The following is a 21,110-nucleotide window of genomic DNA, read 5'->3' as shown; positions in this document are numbered from 1 at the left end:
GAAGCTTTTGTTATTCAGAGCTGATCATCCAGCATCATCCAACCTGACCTCAAATAAATGCTCCAATACGTAGCATAAAGCTATCCCAGAAATGGATAAGCAATTGTTTTCAAACTATTGGCCATAAAAAGTATCTGAGACACAAACGTTCACCTGAAAATTTCCAAAGCTATACCTTTAGTGATTAAGGCCTATTTTGAAGGGAAGAACCTCTACAGAAACAAATAAACAAAGAGCATGCATGGTGCATCTATGTGATTTCCTACCTGCCGCGGTAACTGAACATGAGAAAGAGAACACAGAAGATGATGCAAGTGACTCCAATGTGAATACCAATGATAATGCCAGTTGTGGAGGTTTTACTCTGCTCCTCTTTCAGACAGTTACAGGGAGTATTCAGCACTGTACACAGAAAGGAAAAAAAATGCTGTTATGACACCATACATATAAGTACATTACTTGTAGGCATTAAAAGTGTTTAAAAACTAAATACTATTTTCAGAACTGATTAAACACATTCAAGGAGTTTTCAATGAAATTATCATCTCAGCCTGTTCCTCAATCCAGTATCAGAAGGATGTTTTACTAAATGTTGACAGGGTGACATTCTGGCTGTTCACTCACAGCAGTACCAACCAGCATGGCAGCTAGTTTTAGGAAAATACTTGAGGAACACTTCTCAGAATAAAAAGATCTGAAATGTACATTGTGCAGATTTTTGTTGGCCATATTACTAGTTTAAAATTAAATTAGTTTTTTTTTATTATAAATTAACAATAGTAGGGGGTAGGTTAGGGTGTATGGGGGAAGGGTAGTCAGATCCCTGTTATTTGGTGATGTAATCAGATCTCATTTAAGAGGTGGGCTTAAGTCACTCCACTTAAAGCAAACAGTGTGAGAACAATATAATTTAGTCTTTTTAACTTATATATGCTAAATCATGCTTTATCTGCCCAGGAAAGTGAATTGACAATGTTAAAACGGCCAGTCCTGATTTCAGATTCTTCTAAAAAATTGAAAAAAATAAACATATATAGTTTCTACTGCAAACATAGTCAATTAGCCAAAGCATTATATTTAAACTTTGTTTAAGCACAGAAATAATGAGGCTCTACTTCTACTACTTCTATTAACAAAGAAGTACTTGTTGGACACAAAATATGCCTTGGCTGTAAATTCACAAAGTACCACGAACGATTCGTTTCATGCGCATATGTCTGTTGGTGCTGTGTGCATGTTGTGCACCTGACTTCTCCACTTGTTCCTTCAAAGAGACAAAGCGCAGTGTGGCATTGCCGTCTCCATGCTGATTGAATGCCAGGACCTTGATTTCATAAACCTCCGCTGGATCTAAAGAAAGAAAGCAAGAGATAGTTTGAAAAAAGAAACAAAAAATAGCTTACAAGCTTGGCTGAACTTTCTGAACCTTCTGTTTTTGGTAGATACAAAAGAATGTGGTTTATTATGAATTGAATTTTTGCTCTGACTTTAGCAATACAAGCTCTCAAGTGAAAGCACAGTAGATAGTATTTGACACAATGGATCAGCTGCATATTAGTCTAACTCAACAGACCAGGTGTCAGCTAGTTGGATATAAAGCCTCTCAGCACTGAGCTGTGATGCACAAAAACTGCATTCCCTGGGTTTGGAATTATGTTTGAGAACTAATCATGCAACTTCAGTAACCCTAACCTACATCGAGTATTTTATTAATTGGGCCTTTACTTTTCTGAGAGGATTGCTCTGGAATTTGATGACATTCAGCCTCAAGAACATAAGGGTGGTATTGTTGTTGATTAGTTTAGGGTCAAACATGCGACTACATAAAGGATGGTGCTCCAACACTCCAGAGGACACAGTTCCACTATGGTTCACTGTTTTTACCTAATTTTGTCTCATGCTTTTCTATGGCCATAACACAAGTTGTATCTTTCCATAATAGGTGCACTTTTATTCACTGATTATAAGAGCCTACAAACTTTTGCACATGTAATACATTTCTTAATTTGTCAGACTCGTTAAACAAATTTCAAATTTAATATCACTGCTCTAATTATTCAGGAATCCAATAAATGTGAAAACAACAAGAACAACAACAAACACAAGACAGGATTAATCTCAAACACACTGTACATACATCAGGGGTTTTTCATTATTCCATATGAGTACTATAAACCTCAGTGGACAAATGTATATTTTTTCATTTCTAAGGCCTCTAAGCATGCTTGCAGCCACCCACACGTCTCATTTATTGTGCTACAAATCCCTGATCACACTTGAATAGCGATGAATCTTAATGTGCGTACACAAATTGCATAACTGATGAAGTGAGCAGGAAAATGAAGAGGGACTTGCTCATTTCGAGCTGTTGAGCACATACCATGGGAAAGAATGGAGACAGTGGCAGCTTGTGTTTGCATGTATTGAACTTCAAATATTCCTTAAAGCTGTATTTGAAATATTTTAATCAATTATGGAAAGATTTTAATTTGTATTCTGAATGAGTGCATGAACTCATTTATATGCTTCCTTTTACTTCGGAATCTTCAGAAACATATGCACTTTATGGAAGCTCATTGAGCCCAATTCTCAAATATATCTCAGATTTGGCACATGTTCAGATTTCTCATCTGAGTATTCACAGCCAGCAACTTGCTTTGAAGTTTGAGTATTATACCTCATCCTGCATTTTCACTTCTTTTAGATTTTTCTGTTTGCAGAACTGAAGGAATTACCTACTTATGATATTGACACATAAAAACTGACAAAAATATGAGCCAGATATTAAGCAAAGACAAGTATTTAAGCCTAGGTAATTTCCTGAAAAAATGTCAACATATTAAATACATTTTTATATGGTCCTTAAGCAATAGATCAGCACAAAAAAGGATATAATTTCCCCATATTCCAACTGTACATGACCAGTCAAATAATATTTGGTGTTTGATGTCTGCTTATTTTGTCATTTCATTCATTCATTATCTGTAACTGCTTATCCAATTCAGGGTCGCGGTGGGTCCAGAGCCTACCTGGAATCATTGGGCGCAAGGCGGGAATACACCCTGGAGGGGGCGCCAGTCCTTCACAGGGCAACACAGACACACTGGACTGTGGGAGGAAACCGGAGCACCGGAAGGAAACCCACGCGGACACGGGGAGAACACACCACCTCCTCACAGACAGTCACCCGGAGCAGGAATCGAACTCACAACCTCCAGGTCCCTGTAGCTGTGTGACTGCGACACTACCTACTGCGCCACCGTGCCGCCCTTATTTTGTTATTTTTATTATTTTATTTCCAAAGGTTTGTTGAATCCTTTTACAATGGCGGATTTCAGTTTCTCATAGTTGGAACACAGATGATGAGTTGTGCACACAAAGCTTGTATAATCTCTGTTGAAAAGCAGAAATTCAAAAGCTGGAGCTGTACATAAGCTTCAGGCCCCATGCTCAATGCCAGTTCTGGGTTAGATTGTTATAAAAGTTCCCAGTATTCGGCTGTGGAACAGATGCATTTTTCTAGAATGATGGAACACAATCCTGTACCTCTGGGATGAGCTGGAGTGGTATTTATGATCCACATCTAATCATCTAACATCAATACCTGACCTCACTAATGCTCTCATAGCCACCAGCAAATCCCAATGGCCCAATGTCTAGGGTTAAGTCTTTCCAAGACAGAAGTGCAACTGCAACTAGTACTCTTTCAGTGACAAACAGCATATATTATTGCGACTGTGTCTGCTTCTTCTTTTCCCAATGCATCACAGGCAATTATTGTATGTCTAACATTGACATCAGAGAACTCATTGCCAATATTTGATAACATCTCCCTCTTATAAAATTTTAGTGTATACAATAACACATGATTTCCTTGGGCAGATAATACTTGTGCTTAAGAGACTGAGTGTCTAGAGTATGTGTATATAATAGCATATGTACTTACAGAGAAGAATGCTATAATGAACGAATTGCTTGATTACTTGTATACAGTACTCACCAGGTAGAGAGATATTGTAATGGGTGACATTGCGGGAGAAGGTGAGGGGTCCAGTGAACTGGGGGGTGTGGGCTTTGCGGTAAAAGAGCTTAAATCCATCATGCTGTCCCATCTTGGTGGAGGGCTCCCATATGGCCTGCACCACACTGGAGTTCACCACCTTAGTATAGAGACCTGGTGGAGCTGGAACTGCAGAAACAAGAGAATAACACCTTACTAATGTTACACTCCAACACACACACACACACACACACACACACAGTCAGCAAGCACAGTGAGTGTTAGGATACAGTGATTCAGACACCTGAGTTCTAATGTGATAATATAAAACAATAAAAAAAAATCATTAAAGAAGTGATGAGAAAATTCAGTCTCTCTAGTATGTGGTAAAGCAGCTGTAACAAAGAAATGACCTGTTAACACGATGTGGATGTTTTATCTCACAATAAGTATTCTTAGTACTGTTACATACATTTGTTCCATGATGCCTACAGCTGATTGGTTCCAGTACCTGCCATGCTTAGGATCTGTAATGTGTCAGGAGGCCACATTATGTATGCCTACACATCATTCATGTGGATTCAGCTTTGTGCACTTAAGAACCCCAGCCTTAGCACTAATGAATATATAAAAGAAAAAAGTACAAATACTAGATAAAGAAAAATGGATTAAACAGAGAAACATTTTATTTAAAGCTTGTATTGACTAGAAGTTAAATAAATGAAGGCTAGTGTCATTTGTTTAATAAAAATCTATTAATAATGTCACCACTGGCCATAACAAATATAACAATATTAAAACAATATTAAAATATAAAAATACAACATAACAAATATATCTCTAAAGTAGTAACAGAAGGAAAAAACCTTAACTTCCATGTAATTTTGGAGCATTTCTATTTCATGTGTTTACCTCCTTCCTAACCTAATCCTTTGAATACACTGGTTGTTAATTGTGATTATTATTTGAGAGTGCTAAGTGCTGTATCTGGTGTTATTAGATACACTTTAATGTGTTTTTATATCCTGCAGCAAATAAAATCTCTTCCACTATTTAATAATAAAGTTAAACAGATTTCTACAGTAGCGACACACACAGTGTGCGACAGGCATTTTGGAGCTTTTTCCCTGTTGTTTATTCTGAGCTGCTACAATAATCCCATGTGGCTGGAAGCAACATAATTATGTACTAATAAAATAATTGACTATTTGTTTAGAGGGTCCACATCCTTGCATCATTTAATAAAGGAGGCATGTGTGGCACTCATTTTGAGCCATCCGTTTGTATAACAAGTATGCTTAAGGAGAGCAAATATATTTTCAGAGTTTCTGTGTTAAAAAGTCATTTAAAACTGACATACAGTACCAGTCAAATCTACTCATGAAGAGTATGCCTCAAAACCTACCGTTTTCCATAAGTGAATATGGAATATTTCCATAAGTGAGTTAAGTGAAAACTACAGAATTACACAAATTTATTCCAACAAACCCATATTGAAATATACTGTACTGTGGAGGTCTTTAACTACATGGCATGGGATCATCCCTTTCAGCATATTAGTAACTCCTGAACTAAATTAAACTCACATAATCTTGCATACCCCACCCCCATACACACACTTACACACACCTTACAAAGAGACACAAATGTCAGACCTGAACATCTACATCACAAAGAATGAGGTTGTGGGTTCAAGTCCGGCTCCGGGTGACTTTCTGAGTTTGGTGTGTTTGCCCTGAGTCTGCATGGGTTTCCTCCGGGTGCTCCGGTTTCCTCCCACGGTCCAAAAACACTCATTGGTAGGTGGACTGGTGACTCAAAAGTGTCCGGAGGTGTGAGTGTATGAGTGAATGTCGCACTGAGAGGGACTGGCACCCCCTCTAATGTGTGTTCCTGCCTTGTGCCCAATGATTCCAGGTAGGCTCCGAACTCACCGCGACCCTGAACTGGATAAGCAGACAATGATTGAATGAATGTGTGTTTCCACTCACCCTCTCCCAGTGTGCTCTCCTGGGCCATGGCTGAGGCTTTGCTGGCTCCTCGCGAGGTATAAGCCTTCACGTAGAAGCTGTAACTGGTGGAAGGCTCCAAATCCCCCACCACCTGCTGCAGTGTCACTTTGCTCACCGCCTCCTGATACTCCATCTCCACTGGGTCTGAGAAACAAACATGAAAGCTGTAATTAGTTATAAGTATATAGGGTGAAATACATTAAACCCGTATAAGCTTTAATTCCGTAACATTGTTCTTAAAGTTTTGGATTATTGACTGATACATGTTTCAGAAGGTGGTGACCTTCAAGCCAAATTTGCTCATAAAGACTTTGTATTTTGTAAAGATCTTTTCCTGGATAATTCTTTAATACACCTAGACTAATTTTTTAATTTCTCCTTCATTTACAAAAAGATTACAGCAAAAGAATGTCACCTATCCAGTGAATTTCAGAAACCCACTGTGCTGGGATTTTTGCTGGGGGCTTCTAATGGGCCAGAGGGAGTAAGCTACCATACTACAGCTGCTATAGCTCTGCAAATCTAATGCACATGCTTTTTTAATTTGCCCAAAGTGTTATTCATAACAGGGTCATAAAAAATTCACAACAGGTTCATCACTGATTCATATCAAGTCCCAGGTTCGTGGATGCCATCTGTCGTTTGATTTCCATCTCCATTTCTTTTTGCTTTGTTGAATTAAAGAGCTTGAGATGCCTATGATAAAAATCAGGAGAATACATTTAGTATTGCAAGGGAGCAAGAGAGCTACAGAACCGAACAATAGGAAGCTTATGAAAAATACTTATGAGTAAAAGGTAAGTAGCTTTTAAGCAAAAATATTCTCATGGGTTTTCTGATGAATATCAATTTGCTGCTAATGTGTATCCAAGAAATGCAGAAACAACATTTAGACATTGCGTTATTAACAGCCGTGTCCCTGCCTTAAAGAATTCAATTATACAAGCTAGTACATATTAAAGTGTCAGAAACCACATAAGCAAAACTATTTGAGTTAACAGCATGCCATGTCTGATGTGATTGTGTGGTGATTTCATCATGCATTTTTCATTATATTAATCTGTCTATATATAGGCCTCCATCGCCTGTTAGCCACATTAGCTTTGCTGATCCAGCACAGAACTCGAGAAGCCAACGTTGGACAAACTTTGGCTAATTGTCTACATTAAAGGATGCATTAAGACAAAATTCTGTAAATTCTGCTGGTTTGATTGTCAGGCAGTTTTTGGAAGGAAAGTTTCAGGATCTCCTTAAAGGTTTCGGCAAAGCTTTAACTACAGTCCTGGGCAAACATCTTGGGCACAAAAGTATTATTTTATTTTAAATAATTTATGTTCTGAATATGTGTATTGCAATTAATTTATATAAATGATATATAATAAAAACAAATACAATAAAAGTAAATGGATTTTTTCCTAAAAGGTAGTAAATTTGTGACGTGTTGTCAGCTAGTATAAAGAACAATGTTTTTTTCCAGATTTTCTCATTGAGCATATGGATTGATTAAACCAACAACATACTTGATTTAACATAATTAAGTATTTACTGACGTAGGTAAAATTGGGTATTGGTTTTTTAAAATTAGGGGGGCACGGTGGCACAATAGGTAGTGTTATTGTAACACAGTTCCAGGGTTGTGGGGTTGTGGGATCAAGCCCCAGGTGACTGTCTGGGAGGAGTTCTCCCCATGTCTGAATGGGTTTCCTCCGGGTGCTCCAGTAACCTCCCACGGTCCACAAACACACGCTGGTATTTGGATTGGCGACTCAAAAGTGTCCATAGGTGTGACTGTGAGTGAATGTGTGAGTGTGTGACACCCTGCCAAGGAATGGCACCCAATGATTGCTGGTAGGCTCCGGACCCACCCAGACCCTGAACTTGATTAGCGATTACAGACAATGAATGAATGAATGAATGATTTAAACTGTAGGTCACTCTGGATAAGAGCTTCTGGTAAGTGCCTGGAATGCAAAGTGTAAATGTCCTGAAAATCCAAGGTTTGAAGAAGCACGTACCTGCAGTCTTGCGAATATGTAGCACATAGCCAATGATGTCCTGTGTGTTTTGCGCAGGTTCATTCCAAGACACCTGGATGGAAGACGGTGACAGAGCATCAGCTCTGACACCCGTAGGGACCCCCGGCAGCCCATCAGCCCAAAGCACAGTTAGACGAGCACTGGCCTGAGAGGAGCCTGCACTGTTCTCTGCGATGCACTGGTATATGGCCTCATCCTCCTGACTGATGCTGTAGATGGTCAGGGTACTGCAAGGGGAGAGAGAGAGGGAATACAGTGAACATTTAAAAAATTTAATTATAGAAGTGTTTAAAATAAACTAACATTATAAAGGTCCTGGAGATTAAATGGGGCATATGAAATCACACAATTTAAAAATCTACAATTCTTAAGTAAATGAAGTTGCTGAAATTTACCCACAAGTGCATTTCCACAAAGGCAAAAGGTACCATTACAGTCACAGTTTTGCTGACAGTGTATAAGTAATAAAAGTTTTTGGGGTAGTGCTTGGTGTTATCGCAGAACTCAAAGAGCAAGTTTTAATCACACCTATGTGCCTCATGTAGCTCACAGAGTGAATTTAAATCGCACCAGGATTACTACAGTTCGACAGATGTGGTACAGAAATTTGCAGAAATTTGACCCGTTATCATTATCATATTCTGTCCTCTTCTTCTATTACGAGCAATTTTTTTCAGCAGTGTTTTGTTTTGTTTATTAATAATAACAATAATAATGATGTGAAAATGTGCAATTATTTGTCATTGTACAACATACAATGAAATGTACCTTCCGCACTAGTGCACTAGGGGCTGTGAACACACACCCAGAGTGGGTGGCAGCCATCACCAGCGCCCGGGGAGCATTTGGGGGTTCACTGGTACTTTAGCCATGGATGTTCTTGCCAATTCTGGGGATTGAACCCTCAAACCCGTTCCTCTAACCATTAGGTCAAATCTGCCGCCTTAAAATGCATTATAATAAGTACATAATAATAATAATAATAATAATAATAATAATAATAATAATAATACATTACATTTATAAATTGTTTTTCAAAAACCCAAAGGATGCTTACAATTTACATTTAATATAGACAATATAACAACATAACAAAGAAATCTGTTTTTATTGTCATCCCACTCATCCTCTAGGGTGTGTTTTTTTTTTTTTTTTATTAATAAATGTCCTGGCTTTCATGACATAAGACATAAATAAAATGCTCCACAAGGGGTGCTATCTAGTGCTTCCGTGTCCTTATTTTAATGCTGTTAATTCATTTTTCAAACCACCAGTAGTAGCAGCATAGCTTGAAACCTAGCTGCTCATGTGCTGTGTTTTGTTATGATGGATTCTCTAGTTCCCTTTTTCAGATGATACTTTGAAAACTTATGCAGGACAGTGCTCACAGAAGCGCTATGCAAAAATCAATGAGCAGCAAACTAACAAAAGCAACAATGTTCTCCTCCAAACATCTCAGCTGTTCAAAGATGTGTTAGCAGCAATTTGAAAAGATATGCTGTCTGGCTTCACATATTTCAGAGGCAGCATATGCTTGCCTTCATCCTCTCAGCTTGGAAGCATTGTGATTGGGTAAGACCCATATACTATAGAATTTTTAATGGCTAAATGTGGGGACAATAATTTGGTAGAAATCCCTAAACAAACAACCCAAAACAGAACAATACACAACAAACCAACTAAACCATTGTAGCTAGATGGTTCATTTGCATATCAGTACTGAAAAAGCCAAAATCAGGTTATGATAATCTTTGCAGGTTTGTAGCTAAACTCTTCTCAAATAATGTCTTTCAGTATTTCAGCTGGAGTTCAGCAGGAGTTTGTGGAAATGCAAATGAAAGGAAGTCCCTTTATGTAGGCCTGGCCTGACCCTGTCCTGATGATGGATATTGTTTGATGTGTTCACTGTGCTTGGATCAACACCATTGATTGTGTAATGACAGCCGTGAGGATAATGTTACAGCTCTAGAAAGGGAAAGAAAGAGAGAAGGAGAAAGAAAGGGAAGAGGAAGAGAAGGAGGCAGAAAGCTTGTCACAGAGGGAGGGAGAAAGCCAGTCAGTGGGATTGTAAGAAGTACAGACAGACGCACCGTCAAAGAAGCAAAAGCCCCACACAAAGCTTCCTGTGCCTGGAAAATATACCCAAATGGAGCCTTTGTGTGTGTGTGTGTGTGTGTGTGTGTGTGTGTGTTTGTGTGTGTGCTGTATGGGAGGTGTGACAGCTTTGTGTTACACACTCTGAACACTGGAGATGACAGAACAGTACAGAAAAACACTGAAAGAATCCATCAGTGAGCTTTCCAAAATATTCAGGAACATTACCACACCCATCTGCCAAAGCCCACCACTCTATTTCTACAGCCCCCCACCGTCCTGCCATCTTTCTGTCCCCCTCCACTCACACTCTCTGCCACCCTCCATCTCCCTTTTATCTCTACCCCCACCTCACATGCTTCTCTCTCTCTCTCTCTGTGTGTGTGTATGTGTGTGTCTTGGAGGGTATTATTAGTGCTGAATACGTAATCAGGTATTTCTCTCTTTCTCTCACTCTTTTCTTAATCCTGCGGCAATGAGAAAATAAAACATTTAACAGTTAAACGTGCAGAATACAGAAATATGGAAATGAGAGCTGTCAGCTTCCTACAGTTATCTCTTTCTAACTCACTTGCTCTTCTTTCTCTCTTTCTTTGTCTCTCTCATTCTTTAGATCTTTCTTTCTTTCTTTCTTTCTTTCTTTCTTACTTTCTCATTTCCCCCTTCTCTTTCTCACTCGTCTCCTCCACATTCATTCAATTCTTCCTTTCAGTCCCTGGAGCTCTTTCCTTTTTTCTAGTTTCCCTTTCTTTCTTTTTACTTTTCTGTTTGTCTTTCCCTCCTTCTTCCCATTTCTCTCTTTCTGCGTTCTTTCTACTTTCCTTTATTTTGCTCCTCTCCGACATTTTTTCTTTCTTCCCCATGTTCTAAATCTTTTGCCCTATCACTCTTTCAGTTTGTTCACTGTCCATTTCTCTTTCTGTCTTTGTTCTTCTCCTCTTCCTTTCTTTCTCTGTTTCCTTTCTACCATTTTACTATGTACATATATATACCTCAGGTATTCTCTCTTCATTCATTCATTCTCTCTCTCTTTCTTTCTTTGCTTTTGCTACTCTAAATTTTTCTGTCATTCACTCACTGTACTGGTGAATAAATGTAGTCTTTGTGAGAACTGAATGATGTTCACCTGAAGTCATGTACTGCCTTTTCATTCCTTTATACATTTGATTCACTTTCTCTTTCTTTGTTCTTTTTCAATGATGTTTGTGTAGAGAGTTTATGGAGTAACTTCAGCTCCTTTATTTAGTTATTTTCTTTCTTTCTTTCTTTCTTTCTTTCTTTCTTTCTTTCTTTCTTTCGCTCCTCACTCTTTTCCTCTATAGAGATGGGATATATGGCAGTTTTCTGCATACACACACTTCCTTTGCAGGCTACTTGCTGAGTCGAACATACTGGAAAAAAAACAACTTTAAATGCAACCAACACAAACAAGGGTGAACAATTAAAAGTCAGATCTGGTGAACAAAGGCCCTGCTGAGGGTCTTTCACTTTTTTGTTGTTGAGAGTCTAGTAAGGGTCAATTTATAGCAACTTCATTGGAGGCTGGGGACTTACTGTCCGTTAGGTTGGTATTGAGTTGGTGTGATGCATTAGGAATTCATTACTTCACTCATTCTGTTTAATTAAAGGGACGGGGAGGCTTTTCAATTCTTGCACACACATACATATGTGCATGCACACATGAAGACAACACCTGTCCAGCTGGCTGTGACAGAGTGGGCAAAGGACTCATGGTGTGCTGCCATGGCTACGAACTGCAGGGAGATACCATTTAATACCAGCTGCACACAAACACAATCACATTATTCATTTATTCATTCATTGATTCATCTTTTGTAAACATTCGATCCTGGGTCAAGGTGGTTACAGAGTCTACACAGATTCACTGGGCACAAGGCAGGAACACACCCTGGAGAGGGAGTTTCACTCACACACTCTCCTCATTCCCACACTCTCTCACATTTCACACAGCTAATCCAACTACCAACATGAGCTCTATTAGACCACAATGTTTTAATTTAAATATACAGATGATGAAAGCACATGTTCACCTCCACTTCAATGGAACATTTCCATCCAGGGAAAGCGAACCCACAGTATTTTTAAAAATCCATGTAAAGAAAAGAGTTTCAGCTGCTTACTGGATGTAAGCAAAGGCTAGAGACAGATGTGACCAATTTGGGCTCTATTATAAATGGGCAAAGCGGAAATGAGAATAACAAGTCAAGACCAAGCCTGAGAATACTCTAGAATCCAGACGCAAATTAAAGAGAAACAAAGAAAGAATTCTGTAAACATGAAGACAGAACCGAAGAAAATGCTCAGCTGAATGAAAACAATGTGGCAGATCTTTGCATCATTAGAGCCCTAAAACAGTGTTTAACACCTCCTTGACCTACCGATTCAAGTGCAGAGAGCTGCTGTGAGCACCTGCTTCAAGCACCATGCTGTTTTCACCTATGGCCTATATAAAGCGCATACCTGATATTAAATTGACCTCTCTTCTTATTTTTATTTCTTTAAAAAACACTAATTTCCCATAAATGTTCTCATAAATGTATAATTGTTTTTATGGTGTCATTAGAACATATTACACAACATCCATTTTTTTGTGACTGCATCATATATTTCTACTGGTTTGAGGACCATCTGAGATGAGCTTGGGCTCAGAGAACTCAGTGTTTCCCCATTAAATTGATGTGTGGCTTTCTCCTTGAGTAATAGCAGGTCTGGATGCATTTCTTGATGCAATGGCAGACTGTTTTATTCATTCATTCATTCATTAATTCATATTCTGTAGCTGCTTTATCCTGTTCAGGGTCGCAGTAGGTCTGGAGCCTACCCAGAATCACTGGATGCAAGGCAAGAACACAGGGCATCAGTCCATCACAGGATTTCACACACTCATTCAATAGCCAATCCACCTACCAGCATTGTGTTTCTGGACTCTGGAAGGCCAGAGCATTCTGGGGAAACTTTCACAGACACGAGGGGAACACACCACTTGAACCCACAACACCATCCATCCATTATCTGTAACCGCTTATCCAATTTAGGGTCGCGGGGGGTCCAGAGTCTACCTACAATCATTGGGCGCAAGGCGGGAATACACCCTGGAGGGGACGCCAGTCCTTCACAGGGCAACACAGACACACACACATTCACTCACACACTCACACCTACGGACACTTTCGAGTCGCCAATCCACCTGCAACGTGTGTTTTTGGACTGTGGGAGGAAACCGGAGCAACCCATGCGGACACGGGGAGAACACACCAACTCCTCACAGACAGTCACCCGGAGTGGGAATCGAACCCACAACCTCCAGGCCCCTGGAGCTGTGTGACTGCGACACTACCTGCTGCGCCACCGTGCCCCCCCCCACCCCACCAGAACTCTGTTATGTGACGATGGATTATCCAAACTGCCCCCAAGCTCATTTGGCAATATTTATCATGGTAGCATGACAGCTTCTCATGACAGCTAAAATATCATTCATTTTAATGATTTCTGGATTTGGATTTATAATATTATGTACAGTAGATGGTGAAATATATTGAAACCTTGCACTGACCAGTTCAAACATTGTTTTTGAATTGCTTGACAATTCTCTCACAAAGTATGACACAAAGTGGTCAGCCACAACCATCTTTGCAAATGCTGAGCCACCTGTTATTCAGTCACCTGCTTATTGACGCAGATGTATCTTGAATGTTCAAGAAACGTTTCACTCATTTTTGCCTCTGTCCCACCTTTGGTCTTTTGGAGGGTGTTGCAGGCATCAAATTCTAAATTTCTTTATATTTACAAAAAAGAATTGAGTTATTCAGAGAAAACACTGAAAATCTTTTCTAATTTCATTTTATCTTTTTTCCCCTTTTCTGTCTATAAATTTTCTTTTATGTGGCTATAATGATGATAATTTCTTAATATACTATAAAAGAGGCAGAAAAAGAGAAAGAGTTAGAGGTATAATGACAGAGAGACAGAGAAGAAAAGAGAAAAAGCAGAAAAGAAAAAGGTCGAACGTGAGTGAGAGTGTGAGAGAGACAGACAGAGAAGAGAGAGAGAGAGAGAGAGAGAGAGAGAGAGAGAGAGAGAGAGAGAGAGAGAGAGAGAGAGAGCATGGACAGTATCTCTAAGATTAGGGAAGATAACTGATTGCAGTGGGGTCAGAGGTCAAGGCCAGTGCTGATGTCCTCCCACTCTGAGAGAGGGGTTGAAAAAGACACAGATGAAGAAATAAGTATTCTTTTTTTATAGCAGCAGGAACAATAATTGTATATATATTCAGTGTGTGGGGGGGGGGGGGGAAGACAAGTCTGTTTGGTCCAATCCCCATTGAACCCATAGTGCAGTATCTTATGTCTGAGAGTTGTAAGAGCAACAAGCTGTGGGTATCCCTGACCCTGAAGCTGATTCACTAGATGTCCTTCCTTGAAACAATTTTTGCAAGAATTATAAACACTGCATACCAGGACATCCCGAATAGACCTACAGATTTAGACATGCACCGACCAAAACATTATAACCAACAGAATTTTGGCCCTTGTCTGATTGGGTCGGATCCATGCACTTGTCCATTTTCCCTGCTTACAACAATCTAACTTCAGAACTGACTGTTCACTTGTTGCCTAATATATCTCACCCCTTGACAGGTGACACTGCAGCAAAATAATCAACGTTATCAGTTCACACGTCAGTGGTTGTAATCCTGTGGCCGATCAGTGAACATTGGTTTGTGTGTGTGTGTGTGTGTGTTTGCTCCATGATTAATGTGTGCACATGCCCAATTGATTGTCATTCACTGGTGTTGTCTAATCCTCCTGAAGGTCAGCTATATGAGTGCACAAATAAATGACCACACAGACACCTACACAAAGAGCATCACGTCCATGCCGTCAGCTCCACTGTTAGGAAAGACATGCCTTTCAAATTTTATATTCACTGGAGTAAACAATGATCACAGTACAAAGTACTACACTTTCTATAAGTCTTCGGTACAATAATATTAATATTAACCAAGAAGCTACAGACTTTTGTAAATGGATGGATGATGGGATGGATGGATAAACAGATAAACACATAGATGACAGACAGATATAGAGTGTGGATGATGGAAGGAAGGATGGATGGATGAATGAATTAACAGATTAGACAGATTAGAGATACACAGTGTGGATGGATCAATGGATGGATGGATGAATGGATGGATGATGATAAAGATGTAGATGACAGAAAGATATGATAATAATAATGTGCCACTATTTTTCATTGTACAACATACAACGAAATGTGTAATCCACATTTCACCTATCTGTGTCAGTGAATATACACACACACACACACACTAGTGCACTAGGGGCTGTGAACACACACCCAGAGTGGTGGGCAGCCATCCCAGGGGGCAGCTGTAGGTTCATTGCCTTGCTCAAGCAGGAGGATAGTGCTGTTCCTTCACTCCCACTGCCCGCAATTTTTGTGGGAATTGAACCAATGACCTTTCGGTTCTAAGCACACTTCTCTAACAATTAGGCCATGTCTACCCATAATACATGCACCAGTACACAGTGGATGGATGGATGGATGGATGGATGGATGGATGGATGGATGGATGGATGGAAGGATGGATGGATGGATGGTTGGAACAATGAATGAATGAATGGGTAGACAGCTAAACACATATAGATTACAGATACACACTGTGGACGGATGGATGGATGGATGCATGACTTGATACAAAGTCAGTCAGATAGAAAAACCAAATGAGAAACAGACAGACATATGATCCAATACACTCAAAGGTTCATATCTCTTTCTTTGCATCATTACACCAGCACCAGCAATCGATTCACATTATACCCCCTTTACTGCTGAAACGTGTGTGTGTGTGTGCGTGCGTGTGTGTGTGAGTGTGCACATGCTTTGGCATGGAATATTTTAGATTGGGGTACAGTCTCTCTTAGCAATGGCTTGACTGTTTTTTTAAAATCTGCTCACATTCCTGTCCCACTTACCTCAAGAAGCGTTATTAGAAAACAGCAACACTCTGAGCCTCTCGGGACTACAGCCCCCACCATCATGACCATCAAACACAAGCAACAGCACAAGAAACTTCACAAAAAAGCTTCTGTTGTGAGATGATGTGATCTTTACTAAACCTGTTACCATATTTCCCATGTGTGGTGTAAACAAAACAACTCAAAGCGCAATACACAGTCAGAAATATCCCATTTCAACCATATCTGGCTAACCTAATAACCCAGGAGCTATCAAATAGGCTTGGACAGCCACAGATAGAAATCCAATTCTCACTCCGTGGCTACAGAGAGTGTGATTCGGATACAATCTAACCATCATGTCTCAACGGGCAAATGTCCACCCAGGTGTTGTGACATGCAAACAAATTAACACTGCATTTGAGAAAAAAAGCAAAAGCATCATTTACCAGAACAAAACAGCAACACATACACATATTTTTAGAAACACGGATCCCGGCTAGAGATATTAGTGTTTTGTGAACAAAAAACAGTCCTTATTGCTGATATTCGTGCAAATTAAGGGCAAGATGCTATGACAAAAACTCAACCCAGACTAAGACAACACACATGCTTTAACAAATATAATTTCAAAAATCCTAAATGTTGCAGCGGCTGCAGGGCCCACAGCATTACTGCTGTCCTATATAAAGTGGAATGTTAAGTATGACTTTTTAAGTATGAAGTTTAAGAAGCCTTAAAGAAGCCAACTTCAGTTTCTCCACAACACATCATAAAAATAGAATTTATAAATATGCCTTCAAAAACAGCATTAAAAGCTTAAAGGGAATGTCTACGATTGTGAGGAAATGCTGTTTTCTCTGGATTGTTTAGAAGCTCCACATCTTTTAAAGTTAAGAATTTGTATGTGGCTGAATTTTAACTTGCCTGCAAGTTATACTCACTATTTGAACTAGCACAGAAACTCATTTGTAACTTGAGTTATTTAGTTTAATTGTAGTCTTGGTCTGTTTACTATTATGCTGTTAGCTGTCTTTTGAATTTAGAGATATTTCCACCTAAAGTAATCTAATTTACTGACATTGGACTTCATAATTATTAACAAGTTTGAGAGCTAACAAATTGTCAGGAAAACATTTCTTGAGTTTTATAAAAAGTGTTTTTTGAATACAATTGTGAACATTGGCTTTAACGACAGTCTAAATGAAGAGACATGAAAAGGGTATAACAAAACACTCCACAGGTTTTGGATGAAAGCTGACCAGGCTTTCAGCACCAAAATTCAACTTTACATATTTTTTAGCATTCATGATCAGCTCAATGAAAAGTCACATACACAAATGAGTGGGAATAAGTAGAGTACAGTGAAGTCCCATGACTTTTTAATATTTCCTCATAAAACAGTAATATTAACAGTAATGCTCTGCTCTCACCTGTTGTTGTTCCTAAGTTTGACATGACCTCCAGGCTCCAGGATCTGACCATTCTTGAGCCAGGTGAGCTGAGGGGTGGGCTCTCCCTGAGCCAAGCAAGTAAAGATAGCAGTGGTGCCCACGGGCCGTGCTATAGACTGGGGAGGCTGGACAAACTCTGCTGGAGCTGTAGAAAGCAGAAAAAGAGAGAGAGGTATTATTCACCTTCATTTTATCCTATAAGTATGACATTCACAATACATGTATATTTCTGCAACTTTCTGTTTAACATTAAATCCAATCTAATTATACTGTATTCACGCTGCTTTACTATTGTTAGTGTTTGAACAACTCAGAACAACTCAGGCCTCGAAAGAGAGTGGGAGGGCAGGAACAAAAGGGAGCAATCAAGAGAAAAAGAATGTAAAATTGCAGTTCTAAGGATTGCTATATTTTGATCACATTATAAGCATGTTGTTACTGTGGCAAGACTGAGTCTAAGCCTCCAATTAACTTTATTACAGCAGAGGAAAACAGATTTCAGAAGAGAATCTACACTCCAGTGTAGAACAGAGAATCTACACTCCAGTTCCAGTGTAAATTGCAAGAGATTAAGTGACAAAGAAGCAGGTTTCAGGCTGAAGAGAGTGGGGGCTGCTTCACAGTCATGTGACTAACACTTCAAGTGAGCTGGCATGGCCTATGGAGAGACCCCCAAAGTCTTAATGCAGAGTTGCCCTTTTCCTCAGCCATGTTCTATTAGCTGTAACTGATGCAGAGTTGCCGTTAATCCAATAAACGATTACTTCTTAATTAGGTTGCATTTAGTTTAGCTGGAAATTTGTGATTAGCGGCCGATTAGTGGCAACAGCCTTGATATTGCAATTTCCCCTCCTGCAATTACTGCCATATCATTTGTATCCACAGCTGCATTATATGATACATCAAGGCTGACGTCCGTACTGTGATAGGCCTAATCATTTAGGCCATAAACCCCATATGTGCCTTCCACCACAAGAATCACTGTTGCTTGGTTTGCGAAGGCGGCCACACCATTAGAAGCCCATCAGAGGGAGTTTAGTGGAGATGGGTCTCTTATAAAAGAGATTAATGCACTGAACTTCTCATCCTTACAGTACAAGAGATATGTGATCTTGGCAGCAAGGCTGTGGACATGTCTTTAAGTATGAGCTATATTAGATAGAGAGAGTCATACAGTATGGTGCAAACTCAGAGATCACCCTTCGTTTGCTTAATTCCCATGGGTTTTAAAGTCAAGATGAAATAAATATCAAAATGTTGACCTTGTTGGTTTGTTCATATTAGAACTCTGCATTGTTCCATATCAATTAAAATACAATTTTTTTGTATTTTCATAATATTTACTGAAGCTGTCCTTCTAGCTTCATTCCCACTGAACTCCCAGGTTCCGTCATGTTATCTTGCACAGGATTAAATGTCAGTTTCCTGACCGGGAGTGGGCAGCTAACCAATCCAGTGACCGCAGGAGCAGGACAATATAAACATGTAGAAATATCAATATCAATAGCAAATGAATCAAAACTCTGTCTAAAAAGATATTAATCACACAATAATTACCATGCACAATCACCATGACAGAAAATTGCTGAATAATCAATATAAAAGTAACAAACTCTAAATAAAATGCTAAATATTTGCAAGGCAGCCAATTGTGTGAACAACACATTTGTACATTACAATGCTGCAGAAATAGCAGAGCGTGTAGATGGTCATTTGACATCTCGTGTGTTGGGATGAGTTCAAATGCTGCTGATTTTGGCAGGTGTTGGATGAACTGTAGCAGAAGTGTGATTAAAAAAACCCTACTTCCTTCTACAGTGAGAAGAAAACTCAGTATTGCTGGTCTGAACTGATGTGAAGATGTCAAGAAACAATTATTGAGTAAAGGAAATGTTGATGTCCTCAGCAGAGTAACCACATCTAAGTCTAGGCCTTGACATCACTGCATGTATTTGAGACCACTTGGATTGTGAGAAGCACATAAAGCCCAAACTGTGGAATTGATTAAATATGCCCATTTAATAAGTTACTGGTTAATGTGTCTTTTGTAGAAATTAAGAGTGGTATTTGATTTTAGGACAATATTGTACTAAGAAAAAAGATGGCAACCAGGTAGAAAGTGAAAAAAAAAGTCATACTGAATCAGAAGTTATAGAGAAGCTACTTCATATCTCCTTCAAATACATTAATCCAAATCACAGCAGCTATACAGTTGTAACTCTGACCTACATAGCAATGCCACACAATTCTCCACAGCGTTCAGTAGTAGCTTCTACCAAGCTAAGATTCCCACCACTTGAGCAGCATCAGAGCAGCTTGAGACAGCAATGTGCCTGAGCGTGGATGTGCTAACTACGTTTGATTGATGATCATTAACTCCTTTTAGCATTCGCCCACTGCCGCCTCTGAAAGCTGGGGGGGGGGGGGGCAAACTTTCAGTTGCTATGTAAACCAAAATATTAAAATGGTCTCTTCTTTCTACATTAATTGTCCATTTTATTACCTGATCAACTGACCATATAGATGCACCTGGTAGTTCTACAAATACAGACTGCAGTCCATCTGTTGCTCTGCAAATTTTTTAAAGTATTCTTGGTTGCAGTAACATGATGGTAGTGTTAGTGTGTGTTGTAGCAATAGTAGTAATAGTAGTAATGCATCACACAAGACACAGTAGAGCATACAGAAAACAGTTCTAACAGTGGAACAAATTAATACATTAAAGGAATTCTAGGTAAGATTTCAGTTTTTTGCTCTAGGGTTCCCTCTACTGTTGCAAAGTGTAATTTACAGCACTGTCCTGAAATCAAGGGGGAGGGGTGGGGTGCTTTCCTACCCTCCCCCAAATATTACATAGCAAATTTTCTGCAGTGCTGAGCGCAGAGTAGAAACAACAGAGGCTCTGTTCTCCTTTTTACAGGTCTGTGACACGTCACAATAAATATGAAGCTGTAAATTTAAGGTAAGTTAAAAAAAAAGCTTTTTTATATCATAGCAGTTCAATCAAAAATCTGTATTTCCATTTTTGTCAATTACTTCTAATTTCTACTGCATCATTTGAACACAACTGCTGTCTTTCACACTGTAAAAATTTCATGATGAATGCACCAATAGTAATGCTCCATAATTTTTTTTACATTCACTTCCATTGAAATTAAGAATGTTTTGTTTTCTCCTTCTGTAAATGTACTTTTTGGAGAGGTATGTTTTTCATTAAAATCATATAAATGGCAGGAAAATCTTATACACGAATGTGAATTGGGAGAACATTCTATAAGAGGATGCTGCTGTGTATTTATATGATAGCAGGAAACATCGACTGGAGCACTCTCCCTGTCTAAGCTGATAGAAAAGCAAGGACTGATAGAAAAGCAAGTCAATACTCCATTTAATCTTCCTGACCAGCAGGAGGCAAGGCCACTGCATTACAGAACTCTTAGATGGAAGAGCCATGCTGTTAATTGTGTGTCAATGCCTGTGATCATTTTATTGATCAGTGGAAGCAGAAAGAAGCC

General features: G+C 39.2%; 1 protein-coding gene across 1 annotated transcript in view; it reads right to left on the bottom strand.

Annotated features, from left to right (window-relative positions):
• LOC136677239 (immunoglobulin superfamily DCC subclass member 3-like) overlaps positions 1 to 21,110 on the bottom strand; it is a 110,517-nt gene that overhangs the window by 1,247 nt on the left and 88,160 nt on the right. The window contains exons 7-12 of the mRNA XM_066654712.1: positions 17,575 to 17,740; positions 8,028 to 8,275; positions 5,992 to 6,156; positions 4,001 to 4,189; positions 1,246 to 1,350; positions 267 to 402 (exon numbers count right to left, since the gene is read on the bottom strand). Coding sequence (XP_066510809.1) covers positions 267 to 402; positions 1,246 to 1,350; positions 4,001 to 4,189; positions 5,992 to 6,156; positions 8,028 to 8,275; positions 17,575 to 17,740 — 1,009 coding nt within the window. The remainder of the gene's footprint in view (positions 1 to 266; positions 403 to 1,245; positions 1,351 to 4,000; positions 4,190 to 5,991; positions 6,157 to 8,027; positions 8,276 to 17,574; positions 17,741 to 21,110) is intronic.

The sequence above is a fragment of the Hoplias malabaricus genome, chromosome X2 (genome assembly GCF_029633855.1).
Source record: "Hoplias malabaricus isolate fHopMal1 chromosome X2, fHopMal1.hap1, whole genome shotgun sequence".
In the NCBI taxonomy this organism is placed as follows: Eukaryota; Metazoa; Chordata; class Actinopteri; order Characiformes; family Erythrinidae; genus Hoplias; species Hoplias malabaricus.
This window is presented reverse-complemented; position numbering and strand designations above follow the sequence as displayed.